At 45.2% G+C, this 18,263-nt stretch overlaps 1 protein-coding gene across 1 annotated transcript in view; it reads right to left on the bottom strand.

The window, feature by feature from the left end:
• KCNK13 (potassium two pore domain channel subfamily K member 13) overlaps positions 1 to 15,732 on the bottom strand; it is a 190,248-nt gene extending 174,516 nt beyond the window's left edge. Inside the window, exon 1 of the mRNA XM_088462506.1 lies at positions 15,396 to 15,732. Within this exon, the coding sequence (XP_088318632.1) occupies positions 15,396 to 15,732 (337 nt within the window). The remainder of the gene's footprint in view (positions 1 to 15,395) is intronic.
• Positions 15,733 to 18,263: the final 2,531 nt, after the last annotated feature.

Consider the following 18,263-nt stretch of genomic DNA (forward strand, 5'->3'; position numbering starts at 1 on the left):
GTACAATATCAGTTTTGTTTTCCTATCTCAAACACTATACACACACACACACACACACACACACACACACACACACACACACAATTATAGACACCTTTGCCACAAAGTGTGAGCGGAGCAGTAATTATAGAACAAAAAGGTAACACTGCCCAAACCAGATGATTGGTGGTGATTGCACTTCATTTGAAGCCTAAATGTTTTGTTAGCTTCTATAAACAAGGTTTCTGGACTGTTTAGCAGAATCAAATATATTTACTTATATATTTTCGCCTATAGGAATTTGTTCTTCCTTTATAAACACAATTTTTTAAGTTACTTAATAATAAAAGGTATATTTTAAACACCATAATCATATCACATACATTGAAGATTTCAAATAAGAGTGCCCCAAAAAGGAATATATTTTCTTTTTTTTGCCTGCACAAAACATTCCATTAGAATTTCTGTATTTTTATTCCTGGGAGCACCACCAACACCTATTTTGTATATAGAGGGTCCCCTCTTATTGACATACTGTAAGGTACTGTTGGCTTATTGACTATTTTTTCACCTAAAACCTGTGCAGGAATCCTTCTCCTAAATCCCCATTTCCCAATTCTTATATATCGTTGGAGTAGGTGCCTAACCCTAACCCTCCGTTCAGAGCCTTACCCTAACAAAAATGTGTCGACCATTTGTGTGTCGACCTAATCACCCTGTCAACATTCTGTACCTGTCAACCTTCTTACTATTTGACCTTTAGTTTGTTGACCTTTAGACCCTGTCAACCTATTGCCTGTCTAATTTCCATTGTCTACCTTTTTACTGTAGACCTAATTACCCGATACCAACTCCTTTTCTTCTAGGTCCATAGGGTCTACAGAGATACCATGGGGATATTATGACTAGAGAGGTCCAGGCACCAAACCGTTAAAGCTTCAGCTCCCAGGATGCCTCGGGTCCTCCTCCATATATACCCCGCCCCTAGCCACAGGCCTTCAGTTTTGTTAACAAGCCTCAAGGCAGGAGAAGGAAAGCAATCATACATCAGAAACACTCTTATACAAGATGAGGGAATCAGTGAACAAAAGAAAAAATTACCCATACAACCAGATGCATCAGGGCGGGTGCCCTGTAGACCCTATGGACCTCGAAAAAAAAAAAAAAAGTTATCTAGGCAAGTCTACCATAACTCAAATTTTCTTCTAGGGTGGGGGATGGATCCGAGCATAAAGGAGAACTCATTGCCCAAAGGAAGCATCCTGAGAGGCAAAAGTATCAAAGGCATAGAACCTAAGAAAAAAGTGTGGACAGATGACCACGTGGCTGCCTTACACAATTCTTCAGCAGAAGCACCACGCCTAGATGCCCACAATGGCCCTACAGACCAAGCAGAATGTGCTGTCACTGTGCTTGGGACAGGGAGATCAGCTTGTGTGTACACCTGAGAGACAGTCATGCGTAACCATCGAGCCAGGGTCTGCTTGTTAGCTGGCCATCCTCGTTTGTGAAAACCATATAATACAAAAAAAGAGAATCTGATTTTCTAACAGAGTTTGTATGCTCCACATAGATACGGAGAGCACGAACTACATCCAGGGAGACTTCACCTACAGAAAGATCGGGAGCCTGAAAAGCTGGAACTACAATTTCTTCATTCACATGAAAACGGGACACTACCTTAGGAAGGTAACCCTCCCTTGTACGAAGAACAGCTTTATTGTGGTGAAAAATCTAAAATAGGGTGCGACAAGAAAGAGCTGCCAAATCAGAGACTCTGTGTGCAGAAGAGATAGCGAGGAGAAAGTGTCTTCACTGTCAACCATCTCAAATCTACAGTCCAGAGGTTCAAATGGGGAAGCTTGTAACCCTTTAAGAACCAAAGACAAATCCCACAGTGCTACTGGTGGAACAAAAGGAGGCTGAACTCGCAGAACTCCTTGAAAAAAATTCTGACATCTGGAAATGAGACAATCTTCCTCTGGAAGCAGACTGACAGGGCAGAAACTTGCACTCTCAAAGTGGCCAGGTGAAGACCACGGTCTAAACTCACCTGTAGAAAAGCCAGTACCCTGGAAATCCTGAACACCTTAGGATCATACTTCCTATGGGAACACCACTGACCAAAAGAATGTCAAACTCTGTGATAGATGCAGGTAGAGGCATGCTTTCGTGCCCTAAGCATCGTTTGAATTACAGAACTGGAAAAACCTTCCGCTCTTAGGATGGAAGATTGAAGAGCCACACCGTCAAAGCCAGACGAAGTAAGTCCGGATATCGGCAAGGACCCTGCATTAGCAGATCCTGTCATAGAGGAAAGAGGATACGGATTGTCTATTGATAGATTCTGTATGTCGGTGAACCAATGACGTCTGTGTCAAGCCAGAGCCACCAGTATTACTGTTCCGCCTTCCTGCTTGAATTTCCTGAGAACTCTTGGGAGGAGGAAAATCAGAGGAAAGAGATACGCCAGCTTGAAGTCCCATCTTACTGCCATTGCATCCACAAAGGTTGCTGATGGGTCTCTAGACCGAGACCCGTACCTGGGGACCTTGTGGTTGTGACATGATGCCATGAGATCTATTTCTGGTAGACCCCATTTGTTTACCAGGAGCTGAAACACTCCCAGATGGAAAGCCCACTCTCTGGCATGTATGTCCTGATGACTTAAGAAGTCTGCTTCCCAATTGAGTACTCCCAGTATGAATATTGCCAAGATGGCCGGAAGATGATGTTCTGACCAAATCATGGCTGTGTAACTTCTTGTGCCTCCCTGATGATTGAGGTAGGCCACTGCAGTCGCATTGTCAGACTGGATCTTGGCCCGGCTTGCCCTGGAGCAGGTCCTGTGCCATGACAAGTGCTTTGCATACTGCTCGCAGTTCCAGAATGTTTAAAGGCAGATGACTTTCCGGATTTGTCCATCTTCCCTGAAAGGTGTGATAAACTGTCACTGCCCCCCATCCGCAAAGCCTGGCGTCGGTAGTGAGAAGCACCCAATTTGGAATACAGAATGGGCACCCTTTGTTTAGACAAGTGGTTCTCAAACTCGGTCCTCATGACCCCACACAGTTCATGTTTTCCAGGTCACCCAGCAGGTGCACAGATGTATTCATTACTCACTGACACATTTTAAAACATCCACAGATGGAGCTAATTATTTCACTTGTGATTCTGTGAGGAGACCTGGAAAACATGCACTGTTTGGGGTCCCGAGGACCAAGTTTGAGAACCTGTGGTTTAGATGATCCTTTCTCAGCCACCACAGGAGGGAGTGACAAACATCTGGAGTTAGAATGATCCTTTGGGACTTTTTTTTTAGAGGATACTGTCTGTTCCACTTGGAGAGAATCAATTTTTGCAGAGGCCTGGAATGAAACTGAGCATACCCCACCATGTTGAAAGTGGATACCATTGATCCCAGGACCTGCATTGCTAACAGAATGGATACCCTTCGCTTGACTAACTTGCGTACTCACAATGAAAGGGCCACAATCTTGTCCTCTAGCAGAAACACAGTTTGTGCCCGAGAATCCAGAAGAGCTCCCAGATTTACCATTTGCTGTGTTGGAGAAAGTGATTATTTTTTCCAATTGATGATCCAGATGTGCTTTTGTAGGCAGGCTATGGTCAGTTGAAGATGGTTTTGTAAAACAACCGGAGTCTGCGCCAATATCAGAAGGTCGTCCAGATATGGCAGTATTCTGACTCCCTGAAGCCTGAGATAAGGCAGGCATGACTGCCATTATTTTGGTAAATACCCGGGTAGCCGTAGAAAGGCCAAAGGGTAGAGCCTGAAATTGGTAATGTTGCTGAAGGGCAGCAAACCATAAAAATAGTTGATGGGATGGTGTAATAGGAACATGTAGATTTGCATCCTGAATGTCCAGGGAAATCATGTAATCCCCTGGCTCCATTGCCAAAATAATTGACTGGAGAGTTTCCATACAAGATTTGGGTACAAGAATAAATTTGTTGAGGGTTTTTAGATTTATTATAGGATGAAGAGCCCCATTCGGTTTCTCAACCAGGAATAGATTGGAATAATAACCCCCTTCCCTGTTGCAACACAGGAACCGGGACTATTACCCCCGCCTGCAGCAGGGAGTGAATGGCTTCCTGAAGGTTCAAGGCTTTGACCGCATCTGATGGAGGATATTTGCAAAAAAAAACTTCTGGGGAGGATACCTCCTGAAAGTGAGGGCATACCCCTGAGAGACCACCTCTCAGACCCAGGCATCTGTTGTTGTTTGACACCAATAATCCACAAACTGAAGAAGTCGGCCTCCCACCCTGGGATCCCCCAGGAAGCGGCCCACCCCATCAGGCCGAGGGTTTGTTGTCTGGATTAGAAGCTAGATGTCTTGCCAGGCCAGACCACTTAGTTTGTCGCCTTGTTGTTTTGTGAAAACTAGTCGGCTTAGAGGAAGACTGTACCCCTGCTCGTCCCTGAGTAAGGAAGGGCCGAAAAGAAACCTGCCTAGACTTTATTGTTGCCGTAGATGGCAGACCTGCTGACTTTGAAACCACCAGAGTAGCTATCAGTTTATCTAACTCTGCTCCAAAAAGTACCTTAGCCTTCCAGAATCTTAACCAAAAGGACCCTGCGTGCCACTATTGAAGCTGCTGATGCCTTAGAAGCTAAAATTCCAGCATCTACTGCAGCTCCTCCCAGATTGGAAGCCGCTTCACGTATGTGGGAGATATAAATCATCTGTTCTCTGGTAACATCTGGTAGAGATCTTCCAATGCCCCTATCCAATCTTTAACAGCTTTGGCTACCTATTCTCCAGCCATAGCTGGATGAGTAATATCTCCAGATGATGAAAAAATAGTTTTAAGACATGCTTCAATCATTTTATCCATGGAATGCTGACTGAATAGGCAATGTAGCATTTCTGATTACATGAGTCAGAGGCGCATCCACACTTAGTACATACAGAAGCTGGGAAAGGATACAACAATGCTATTCTTTTATTCACATAAAACAGTTTGTCAGGGTTACCCCATGCCTCATCCATAAGCTCAGGGAGCTGATCAGATATAGGACACTCCATCTTGACCAACTTCCAGTGGTGATTAAACACTGGACACTTCTTACTATGAGCTGGTTCAGCATCCTGAATATCTAGGATTGATTTAACTGCCCTCACCAAAGAAGGAACATCCACTGTGGACGGATGGTCCTCCTCCTCCGAGCTAGACCCTGGAGAAGAACCCTGCGCATTATCCGATTCCTCTGATGATGCGTCGGTATCCATATGTCGGGCAGACTGATAAAAAGATAACTTGCGCTTAGGCGCCTTAGTAACTACCGGTCTGCTTTCAACATCAGATGGTGCCATACTCTGACTAGAATGGCCATAAACATCCTTCCAGGAAGGATGCATAGGAGGTGCAAACACAGCATGCTGTGTACACCCCATCCAAGGGAGGCATAGTGGGAGCAGCCATACAATCCACAAACTTCTTCATAACTTTAGACATAGAGGATACACAAGATGGCTCTTGTCCAGGGACAGATGTACTAGACTGGTGAGATGGCTCTTTATAACAGACAACACACAAACCGTCCTTTAAGTCCTGAGTGGACAAACAGGCCATACATGATTTACATGAAACCGACACAGTAGGCTTCCTCTCCTGTTTCCCTTTATCTTTTCACATGTTCAATAAAGGTAATAATTGCAATGTTATGTGACAGCCTTCACACAATCTTAATGAATGTTTAGTACTCAGAGAAAAATCTCCACCCCAAGAGGATGGAGTGATAGTTATAACTGACAGACATAAATAAAAGACAGTGTTTATACAGCTAGCAGCTAGCAAACAGTCACATACACTGCATATGTAATATAATTACAGTCACACACTGCATATGTAATATAATTACAGTCACATACACTGCATATGTAATATAATTACAGTCGCATACAATGCATATGTAATATTATTACAGTCACATACACTGGATATGTAATATAATTACAGTCACATACAATGCATATGTAATATTATTACAGTCACATACAATGCATATGTAATATTATTACAATCAACTCTAAATCAACTACACAAACACCAGGAATGGTAGGATATAGAGCACTATATACCTTAACCAAGGGAGAGGTATACAGGGAGACTGACCCAAACCCTCCTGAAACTAACAGCTACAGCAGCACAATGAGCGTGGACTGTGAGCGTCTCATACACGTGGAGGGTAGGCGGAGCAACCCAGATGCGCAAAATTCTTTGTAGGGACTGCGTCTGGGTCGAGGGAGGAGCTTCCAGGGGAGCGCCTACCTCTCCTAAGCTGCATCAACCAGTCAGGTACGCTGGCCTCGCAGCAGCAGATATGCATCTGCTGCAGATCCCCAGCATCAGACGATAAGACCCCGGCGGTCTATTGAGGAGGCGGATGCTCCTGGGTCCTGACTGCAGCGGCTTCTGGTGCATATCCAGTGCCAGAAGCAAGGACTGCCATACGAGATTCCTCGTAAGCGAGGAATCATCTTGTCTAACATCTCCTTGCGTCCATGTGCAGTCTGGATCCCAGCATTGCTGCTAGCAAGCTCAGCCGTGATCCGCCGGAATCACCAGCCCAGTTACTGGTGTTGTAGCCAGGTGGAGATAGATGGATCGCAGTACATGCGTCTTAATTCAGATGCTTAGTACTACCAACCCAAAGACATAGAAATAAAATAAAACATAAAATAAAAGCTTAGAACTGCCCGAGCAGTCCCCTGTTACAAAGGTGCGCCGTAATCCTGCTACACCAAACGAACAACTGAAGGCCTGTGGCTAGGGGTGGGGTATATATGGAGGAGGAGGACCCGATGCATCCTGGGAACTAAAAACTTTAACGGTTTGGTGCCTGGATCTCGCCAACCATAATATCCCCATGGTATCCCTGTGGATCCTTATAGACCCTGAAGAAGAACATGCGAGATCTGATGCTGGGAAGACGAAATTTCGCTTCATTCTGGGATCCAAACTTGGCCAGAAGATCCGAGCCGGGATTTCAATCCACTCAGATCCCCTAAGTTCACGTGTGTTTGGTTTCTCAGAAAACAGAGCCGCTCATCTCTAATACAAACTGTTACAATGCAGTGGCCGTGGATTCGTTCCACACCAAGTTCCGTTGTGCTTCGTATACAGATTCAGGGCCTCATTCAGCAAGCAACGCAGTTGCACATACGCACGCAATTGGTTGATTCATTTGCACTGTATGCAACGCAGTGGGCGTGCCAGATGCTGCGGTCAGAACGGTGTATGCAGAGGCTACACAGACGAATGACAGAGTGATTGACAGATGTGCCGTTTGTGGGTGGTTATGGGGGGTGGTCGGGTGAATGCAGGCGCGCCAGTACGCAGTTGCATGGGCGTGCATAAATTATCCACTGCGCTACCAGACGCCTCCTGAGTACTCATAGCGTGCGCTGAAGATAGCAATTCCAGAGCGAGATCTGGGCTTCCTTACCTGTGCGTCTGGGTCCAATGTTACCGATTGTTTTGCTATGTTGGGCAAGTATCTGGAGGTGAGTAAGGGGAAGTGGGCATCCTTATGTCAGGCTGCAATAGCAATGCAAACATTTACATATCACCGCTGATATTAGCAACTCAGTTACGTGCGTATAAGCAGAATAACGTTCCTTGCTGAATCAGGCCCCCAGTCACACACAGATAGACAAGTGTCACAAATTATATTAATCAGTACAGTCTCCTGGTGCGTCCTATTACGTTACATCGCCACTAGTCAAACGCATTTTCAGCACAGAACTTGGTGACTCCAGGCATCTCGCACCACGTGGCGTATTGAGGCAAGAGGTATGAGGCAAAAAAACCACATGTCAACATTTTTACCATGTCAACATATCACTTGTCAACCCATAGTCCATTCTGACATTCTGGTGTCGACATTCTGAATGTCAGCTTTCATACCACACCCTCATAGATGTACCAGACTCTGGGTCTGATTCGGCACGGATCGCAATTGCGTATGCAGTTCTGGCCGATTGTTGCCTACTGCGCAGACATATACACCGCATTGAGCGTGCGCAGCGATCACACTGCAATTAAGCGCACACATAGGAATCCATCACAGAGTGAGTGACAGGTCATCAGAATTTGGGAGTGGTTGGAGAAATGCAGGCGTGCCTGTCCATTTGAAAGCCATTGCATGGACGTGCATAAATTAGCCACTGTGACGGCATACGCAGCCTGAGTACTCACTGCGAGCTACGAGATTAGCAATGTCTGAGTAAGGTCAGGGCGGCTGTAATTGTGCATGCTGTGCCGATGTTCTCCGATGTTACAGATGTATACACAGGACTGTGAGGTATTACAGATGTCAGAAAGCAGTAGTGGGTGTCTCTATGCTGGCTGAGCTGTGGCTGATGTTACAGATGTATACACAGGACTGTGAGGTTTTACGGATGTGAGATAGCAGTAGTGGGCGTCTCTATGCTGGCTGAGCTGTGGCTGATGTTACTGATGTATACACAGGACTGTGAGGTTTTACGGATGTGAGATAGCAGTAGTGGGTGTCTCTATGCTGGCTGAGCTGTGGCTGATGTTACAGATGTATACACAGGACTGTGAGGTATTACAGATGTGAGATAGCAGTAGTGGGTGTCTCTATGCTGGCTGAGCTGTGGCTGATGTTACAGATGTATACACAGGACTGTGAGGTATTACAGATGTGAGATAGCAGTAGTGGGTGTCTCTATGCTGGCTGAGCTGTGGCTGATGTTACAGATGTATACACAGGACTGTGAGGTATTACAGATGTCAGAAAGCAGTAGTGGGTGTCTCTATGCAGGCTGAGCTGTGGCTGATGTTACAGATGTATGCACAGGACTGTGAGGTTTTACGGATGTGAGATAGCAGTAGTGGGCGTCTCTATGCTGGCTGAGCTGTGGCTGATGTTACTGATGTATACACAGGACTGTGAGGTATTACAGATGTGAGATAGCAGTAGTGGGTGTCTCTATGCTGGCTGAGCTGTGGCTGATGTTACAGGTGTATACACAGGACTGTGAGGTATTACAGATGTGAGATAGCAGTAGAGGCGTGTCTATGCTGGCTGAGCTGTGGCTGATGTTACTGATGTATACACAGTACTGTGAGGTATTACGGATGTGAGATAGCAGTAGTGGGCATCTCTATGCTGGCTGTGCTGTGGCTGATGTTACTGATGTATACACAGGACTGTGAGGTATTACAGATGTGAGATAGCAGTAGTGGGTGACTATGCTGGCTGTGCTGTGGCTGATGTATACACAGGACTGTGAGGTATTACAGATGTGAGAAAGCAGTAGTGGGTGTCTCTATGCTGATAGTGCTGTGGCTGATGTTACATATGTGTACGCAGGACTGCGTGGTATTACGTATATGAGAAAGCGGTAGTGGGCGTCTGGCAGACATTAGCATATATTTGCAGCTTCATTGTGTGCTATTACGCAGCTGCAATTGCGATCCGTGCTGAATCAGGCCCTCTATGGACATTTTTCATTACAATTACAATAACGCAGGTCAGGTATTTGCTAACCAGAAAGCACAATAACATGAATTATTTACTTGTTTAGTCAATATATTACAATATTGACAGCAAGGTGGTTTCTCCCCAGCTGTCTTATCTCAGTAATTACACTAATTGCGCAGCGTGACGTCTGGAGAATGGAAACAGGACAGGGATCAACTGACTTTTTTGATGAACATGGACCAATTGTTATAACGCTATTATCTACAGACAGTTATCAGATGTTCAGGGTAAACAATAGGGGGATTATGTACAATCTGACTGTACAGGTTTCCTCTAGAAATTCTTTGAAGATGTTTAGTTTATTGTACTGTAATTAGTTTATTTAAAGAATACACTTAAAAAAAAAAGATCTTTATAAGATGAAGTAGATATACTGTACATATTGGCCTTTCCTCAAAAGTTAGATAAATGTGTCTACTTAGAAGCATTTTGAAGTTGCTTTTATGTGGTTTAATGCCTGTCAATGGTGCCGATTCGGGGTTGGGAGCAAATAAAAAAAAAGAGCTAGTAACCGTGCCCCTGGGTAACACCATGCTGCACTGCAGGGGGCAGATGTACAATGTACACCTGGGTAACACCGTGCTGCACTGCAGGGGGCAGATGTACAATGTGCCCCTGGGTAACACCGTGCTGCACTGCAGGGGGCAGATGTACAATGTGCCCCTGGGTAACACAGTGCTGCACTGCAGGGGGCAGATGTACAATGTGCCCCTGGGTAACACCGTGCTGCACTGCAGGGGGCAGATGTACAATGTGCCCCTGGGTAACACCGTGCTGCACTGCAGGGGGCAGATGTACAATGTGCCCCTGGGTAACACCGTGCTGCACTGCAGGGGGCAGATGTAAAATGTGTAGAGAGATCGATGTGGGAGGGACATGTATTAGCTCAGAGCTACATTGCAGTGTAAGGATAAAGCTGCCCAGCATGTGTGATACCCTGACTCTGATAGAGCCAGTAACTGTGCCCCTGGGTAACACCGTGCTGCACTGCAGGGGGCAGATGTACAATGTGCAGAGAGTTAGATGTGGGAGGGACGTGTCCTAGCTCAGTGTAAGGATAAAGCTGCCCAGCATGTGTGGGTTACATGCAGCAGCAGCCAGTATTTACCCTGCATGCAGATGCAATAAATGTATTTGCCCCCTTGTATTGCAACATAGTTTGTTCCAGGTACGAAGTTACTACTTTTTTTGCTTAGCTCCCACGTCAGAATCAGACCAAACGTCTGTCTCATGTATTCATTAACTTTAATCAATAAATAAAGTGTCTGGAAGCAGCGATATGTTAGAAGTGACAGTAAGGCCTATGGGGTGAGACATGACAGCGTGTAGAGTATATAGAGTATACAGGTACATGCATGGATTTATATTGTATCGGATTATATTGACTGAGTTGTCTGTTTTCAATGGGAAAACATCTGGATGTGAGTTGCAGGGGTGAGAGAAACATAGGAGTTTGTATGTTCTCACCATACTTGCGCATTTTCAAAAAACTTGGACCCTTTTACATTTTGCTCTAAGAATGATATCAGCCCCAGAGTCATGCATTGCATTGTGAGCCAGCAACAGTCTCCCGCAGGCTATGTGATCCAGGCACGGGAATATGGTTGGACTAATTAATGTGGGAAATAGGCAGGACAGGTGCTGGTAGCTGGCGCAGTAACAATATCCCTCATTCTGCTCTCGGCTTACTGCCAACAATGTGACAGTACATTACATCTACCGGCTACCACACACACAGCGATAAAACACTGACAGCTTTATGTGTACAGCACCTCAGTCAGCGGACACCTTCATTGTCTAAACAGCAGAACGGAACCACGGTGTGCATGTGACACTGCCATGTAATTGCCAATTCGGGTCTTATTTCTGTGTCACGGCAGCACAGGTGCAGATCATGTGCAGGATGTTACTACTTGCGGAGCATAAACCATCATCATACAATGTGGAAGGGTGTCAGGGCAGTGTGAGGGTTGGAGAGGAGATTATGAAGTGTCAGAGAGGGGCAGAATAGAATGCAGTGAGTTAGGGTGACAGGATTTCAGGGTATTAATATAAGGTGTCTCTACAGTGTGTAATGTCAGTATGCTGGCGTGTCGGTATAGTGCGTAGGATGACAGCATACAGAGGTGTCGGTATAGTGCATGGGATGTCGGCATACAGAGGTGTCAGTATAGTGCGTGGGGTGTCGGCATAGTGTATGGGATGTCGGTATAGTGGGTGGGCTGTCGACATACAGAGGTGTCGTTATAGTTCATAGGATGTCAGTATAGTGTGTGTGGTATCAGCATACTGTGGTGTTGGTACAGTGTGTGGGGTGTTAGCATACAGGGGTGTTGGTATAGTGCATTGGATTTTGGTATTCTGGGGTGTCAGTATAGTGGTGTGTTGGTATAGTAAGATGTCAGTATAATGGGGTGTCATTACCTGCCTGAACTAGTTTTCTAATTGGCTCTAATTTCCTGGTTTGTATTCAGAAATAAATGATCAGATCTCTGATGTATGAATTAAGAAAAAGCCTACAAGCTTCTATACAGATGGTATCATGTCCTTACTAAGAGATACATCAGGTTTCTAAATGTATTCAAACTTTGCTGGAAGTCCTGTAAGCAGGAATGATCACACATCTGGAGTACATTCAGGATAACCTCTGATAAGTAAATGTCCTGCTGACTCCTAAGAACATCCTCCTTTTCTCTCTGGAAAACGTTTGTGCCCCAACATCACACCAGATGTATAAGACAAAGCAGCATCCTGACAAATATCTGCACTTTGGAAGAACTGTAACCACTGAACCTTATGCAGCAATTCAGGGACTTTGTTTTACCTACAAAATGGAGCTAGGGATCAATATTCTTGGAAACTCACCTTCTTTCTGCTGTAGAACTCTTTTACGGCAGTGGTGGAACTCCATAATCTATTCTCTCCATCTTTCTAATAAGGCATTGGAAGAGCATTGGTGCATATAGGGCATAATTCTGCAAGGAGTTGCTAATATCAGCGGTGATATGCAAATGTTTGCGATCGCAGAATATAAGACCGCCCACTTTCCCTTACTCACATCCGTATACCATGGTAACATAGCGAAACAATTGGTAACTTCGGACCCATACGCACAGGTAAGGCAGTTTAGAGCTTACTCAGGAATTGCTAACTTCAGCGCACGCTATCAGGCTGCATCTGGTATCGCAGTGGCTAATTTATGCACACCCCTGTAACACCGTTGAAATGCACTGGCAAGCCAGCGTTCGCCTGACCACCCCCCATCACCACCCACAAATGGCACGGTCAATCACTCTGCATGGTCACTGTGATCGCAGTCCCGATCGCAGCGGCTGGTTCGCGCAGTGTGAATTAATTGGCCGATAGCGTATGTATAAGCAACTGCGATCCTTGCTGGATCAGGCCCATAGTATATACAATATTCACAATGTCTAATTATATAGCTTACAGCTATTAAGCAATGATCTCCCTTTACATAACCACATGATTACTAATGAGGGTGCTATTTAAGGGTAGCGAGGATATAGTCTAAGGTGCCAGCATCCAGAAGGTTACAGAAGAAGGATTCTGCATGTTCCCAGCCATGGCAGCATTGAGTGAACACTGGCCACCATACTCTGGCATTGAAGGGTGCCCATTTATAGTGCGCCTCATGGCTGCCAGAGCTGCTCCGAAACGCCCCCATCACAGGCTCGATGGGTGTGAGAGCAGGTGTCAGAGAAAAGTTACAGAGATTTTGTTCTGTTCTCTCGCTGCATAATTTCTGATCTCATGAACAAAGATCCTCTGGCACAAACACAGACAAACAGCTCTTTGTGTATGACTCAACTGCAACAGGACGAGACAGATATACGTGGAAATTACATCAAGCTCTGATGCAGGCAAAGAAGATCAGAACTTCTGAAATTTCAAAATGAAGAACAGAATTCTCAAAATAAAAGAAATGATTTTAGTGGCTGTAAAACTTGTAATATATCTGCCAATGATTTATGTAGATTCTCATCCTATGACAAACTCATTCATGTCCAAGAGAGCTACGGACAGAATTTTTGATTTTTATACCACAATTTGCTGAAACACTTCTATCTTTATCTCCAGGGAACTTAAACTCCTTGAAGAGGAAACTGGAAATGTATTAATAACTGTATTCTCAAAGTGTCACTGTGAACCCCATAATTCGCTGCAACTGTCTCAATCACAGGTGGAAGAACAGACAGCACTGAGACTTCCCCTACACTTTGCAGAGAACATTTTGTTTTACATGACTAGAAACATATGTTCTGCACATTCTTGTCACTTACAATAAACTGCCTCAGAGATGAGCTCTCCTCTGAGTCACTACATTACACACAGCCATGCAGACACACAACTCTCACCTGGAATGAGGCTTTGTGACAAGAGAAACAAGAATTGGGGTTTTAAAGTGAGGTTTCTCCCTTATTTTAAATATTTAATTGAGTGAGATGGGTCCCAAAAATAAACAAACTGATTTCTACACCTGGATGCTGATAAGTGTCTGATATTACTCCCCAGTTGTACAACTCGGATTTTGGCTGAAATACTGGATAGATTACAGGATGCATGCTGCAGCACTCCTTGGCTTCATTTCTGGAATATCAGCTCATCGCACGAGAAGAGGTGTGCCTGCTCCCAGGAGATGTCTCCGCAAGTTATGATGGGGTCCAGATGTCAGGTGGAAAAATCTGAAGAGGCTCATTGTACAAGAGTGTAAATATCACATCAAAGGCCCAGCCTGGCACTTCCCAGTATTCCCTAATTATTAAATACAACTTTTCAGATGTTCTCCTAAAATACTTCTAGGCTTATCCTCATTTATGGATTTAAACATTTACCCAGTCTTTATTACTTACTTTCTTTTGTCCAAAGCTTTTTGTTACATTGCTTGGAGTGTACCCTTCTCTGTCAATGTATCACTTGAAGGAGTAAACTGGGTCCAATTAAAAATATGGACAAGACCTGAAGACCACAAGTTATGTAGTGAAAGCTGGAGCAAAATTCAAGTCCTTTTGCAGAGTGAATATGGACATGAGCCACCAGCATAGACTACTCATAAAATTGTCCCCTCTCCTATCTCAATTCAGTAATCATGTTCTGCAAAATAACTTCTCATTTCTGCCTTGGTCTGCAGAACAGCCCTTCACCCTGCCCAATTCCTCCCCTTAATCTGTATAAACTTCTGCTCCCTTACTGTCACCTTACTCTAAAAACATAACTTATTTTGGTGGAAATCAAGGAGCACAATGGGTTCAGAGCAGATTCTGTGTTGCACCGAGGCAATAAATGACCTCATGAACCTACATATTAAAAAGCTCAATGCTGATCAGACGGTCATCCAAAAGTCCTAAATGTACTCCATAAAATAACCCTAAACTCCTGTGAATATATTAGAATATTAGAGAACAGAACTTTTTATTTGAATGGGAGATTAAAATACAGTTAAACTATATATTCTGTTAAATATTCAACAGATGGCATGTGTTCATCTGTATATAAAGGAATAGATTACATACTCAGCAGTTGCACTCATGTACTTACTGTATAATATAAGGTACCCAAGTTTAGATCTTAAGAGTATACTTACAAAATGTGGACTTTTCAAAGCCACCAATGGTTGATGGTTTTGCTTTTGGAATTTAAAATAGCAATACTATTAACTGCAAACCTAAGCATGTCTTGAAAATTATTAATGTAACCAAAAGCAAATCAGAGATCAGTAAATAATATGTGGAAAACAACATCTGTCTTCAGTGTCCATAACTTTACTTTATCTTTTTCATATAAACCTTTGTAGCATATATTGTGGCCATAGATTTAGACAAGTCAATATAATGTCAGTAAAATTGTTACTTACCAATTGTCGAGACTACGGTTCCAACAAAGTAGAACGCTCCAGTAAAATCCCACCTGGGCCTAATGGTGTCCACCCTAATTCCAGCCACATTGGCCTCCTCATATTCACGGAGGAAGTTGCGGAGGTCACTTTTGCTAAGGTTATATTTCTGTGTGAAGTTGTCAAACTTATGCTGCCACCTTTCCTTGGCTTCCTTTTCTTTGGGTTGCTCAATAGCTGAGAATACAGCAGCTCCACAAAGCAAGTAAAGGATGATTAGGATTGCCAACAATAGGAACCGACCATTGTCTTCATTCAGGTGACCAAAACCACAGCAACAGCCACCTCGACAAGCCATTCTCTGCCCCTGGGCAGCAATGAGTAGGACACCGATCTCAAGGTGTATTGGCTCCCCAGTGTGTTCATTTAGGTCCCAAAGATCAAAGTATCAACTTTAGTTTTTAAATACCAACCAATGTGCATGGTGGGTGTAGAAAGCATGAGGTCTAAGCTGTAGGGGTCACCTGAAAACAGATCTTGATTATCTGTATGGTCTAAAATGATCTATTAAGTTTATATAATGACAGCCCATCGGAAATCCAGCCAGTTGTGCCCACTGGTAACAGACAGGACAAAGGGGAAGCCTAGTTGAACATCATTTTGTGTACATGTATTTTGTGGAAGAAAGAACAGAAAAAGAACATTAACCCAGCTCCATGGTCATAATTTGTCTTGGACCATAGGTCACTATATAAATAATGGATGGCTGTCAGGTTAGTTTCCAGGTTCTCCCAATAGAGATTAGTGCTGGTAGCCATCAGCTGGCATAGTCTACAAGCCAACCTTCTCATTTGTTGGTTACTTAGCATAGACTGGGTACAGTACATTACTGACAAAGATCTTACCAAGCTCTTCCGCACTCTCGGTGCCTTATTGTACATTCGGTATAATTTGGTGCAGACCCGAGGTGATGTAGGGTACATCCAGGTAATTTTCTACACCCAGAGCTTCTGACCAACTGATATCTCTGTGCTGACCATATTACACACAGCTTGGAGTACATCAGTTGCAGCTTCACAGGAAAATATATAAATATGGGAGGTGTAACTTCCCGAAAGCACATTGCACTCATCTGTATGGGCTCATTGTGACCCGAGATCAGGACTTCATTGTGTCTGGGTAGACCACATTGTGATTGTACACGTGACGGTCGTCAGCAGATACCGGATTCCCCACATGTGATGGTGGTCAGCAGACACCGGATCCCCCACGTAACATGCCCTCTCCATGCCGACCCATTGCTGATAAAGCCATTAATATACCAATCGCCTGATCTGATCTCTGATCCTCAAATTGCAACTGACTCCTCAAACTTCTTGAATCCCCTCGCTGCTGGGTGGCAGTATTCCGTGGAGAAGGGAGGGTCGTGGGAACCACTTGCTAGACACAGGGGCACTTCCAGCAGCGTCTGATTACCCTACCCCTGCTCTGACCCTTGCCGGGTGCAGATGTGATTCCGGGCCCTGTGCAATGATCACTCCTCTGTGGAGATGCAGCTTCAGCCGGTGCAATGTCCGGGTCCCGATGATCCCTACTCTCCCCCGGGCTCCCTTCTCCGCTGCCAGCAGATGCAGCTCTCTCCGGAAAGTCCTTCTGCTTTCTGAGCGTGATCTCAGGGCACGTGCAGCGCCCCATGCGGCTGATGGCGGAAGTGCAGCCTCTCTCCTATACTTTGTATCACTGTGCTGCACAAATAATATCCCCGGTACTCTTAGCGCAGGATCGGTCCTTTATACACAGTACTGGGGGGGGTTTGCTGAGCTCGGTGCTGACGGCGAGAGGTCAGAACACATTATTGGAGTGATCCGGGGACTGGAGGGGTTCAGTCTAGAAAAAAATGTCGCATGTTGCTGGCTGTAACATTGTGCCGGTTGCTAATAGAGAATATTTATAGCCCCGGAGAGACTTCAAAAGCGACCGAGCTGGTTTCATCTGTCCTGTTCCTGCTGCCAGACCGAGGGTACAGTGACGGGGCTGCCCGAAATCCAATCCGATTCACTGTCCCAGGAATCGCAGCCGAGTCCCTGTCCGAGATGCTGATCCCAGCCGGGTCCCTGTCCGAGATGCTGATCCCAGCCGGGTCCCTGTATTCCTGCCGAGCCCCTGTCCGAGGTGCTGATCCCAGCCGGGTCCCTGTATTCCTGCCGAGCCCCTGTCCGAGGTGCTGATCCCAGCCGAGCCCCTGTCCGAGGTGCTGATCCCAGCCGAGCCCCTGTCCGAGGTGCTGATCCCAGCCGAGCCCCTGTCCGAGGTGCTGATCCCAGCCGAGCCCCTGTCCGAGGTGCTGATCCCAGCCGAGCCCCTGTCCGAGGTGCTGATCTCAGCCCCGCGCCTGGCTCTACACTGATCCCAGCCCCGCGCCTGGCTCTACACATCTCCAGCTCTCTGGTTGTAATTGGAAGCTACAAAGCAAAATATTACACCGTGCAATCGCATCCTTGAAATTAATTCTGCGGGCAGCATTGTAGACGTAGTGGTTAGCATTACTGCTTCTCATAATTCAAGGCATTATTCTGTGTGCAGTTTGTATGTTCTCTCTGTGTTTGCGCCGTTTCCTACCTCACTCCAAAAAACATACTGGTAAGTTATTTGGCTTCTGACTAAAAAAGAAAATAGTAACCCCAGTGTGTGTGTCCATGTGGTAGGGAACATAGATTGCAAATTCCACTGGGGCAGGGACCGATATATTCTCTGTACAGGGCTGCGGGATAGGGATCAGTATGAAATACCGCCGGACGCATGTCCAAATCCCGACGGCGGAAGACCGGCACCAGTGAAGATCCTGACAGCAGCTAAGGTAATTACTAACTAATCCAACCCTCCCTTAGG

The sequence above is a fragment of the Taudactylus pleione genome, unplaced genomic scaffold (genome assembly GCF_031769625.1).
Source record: "Taudactylus pleione unplaced genomic scaffold, aTauple2 ptg001254l, whole genome shotgun sequence".
Lineage (NCBI taxonomy): Eukaryota > Metazoa > Chordata > Amphibia > Anura > Myobatrachidae > Taudactylus > Taudactylus pleione.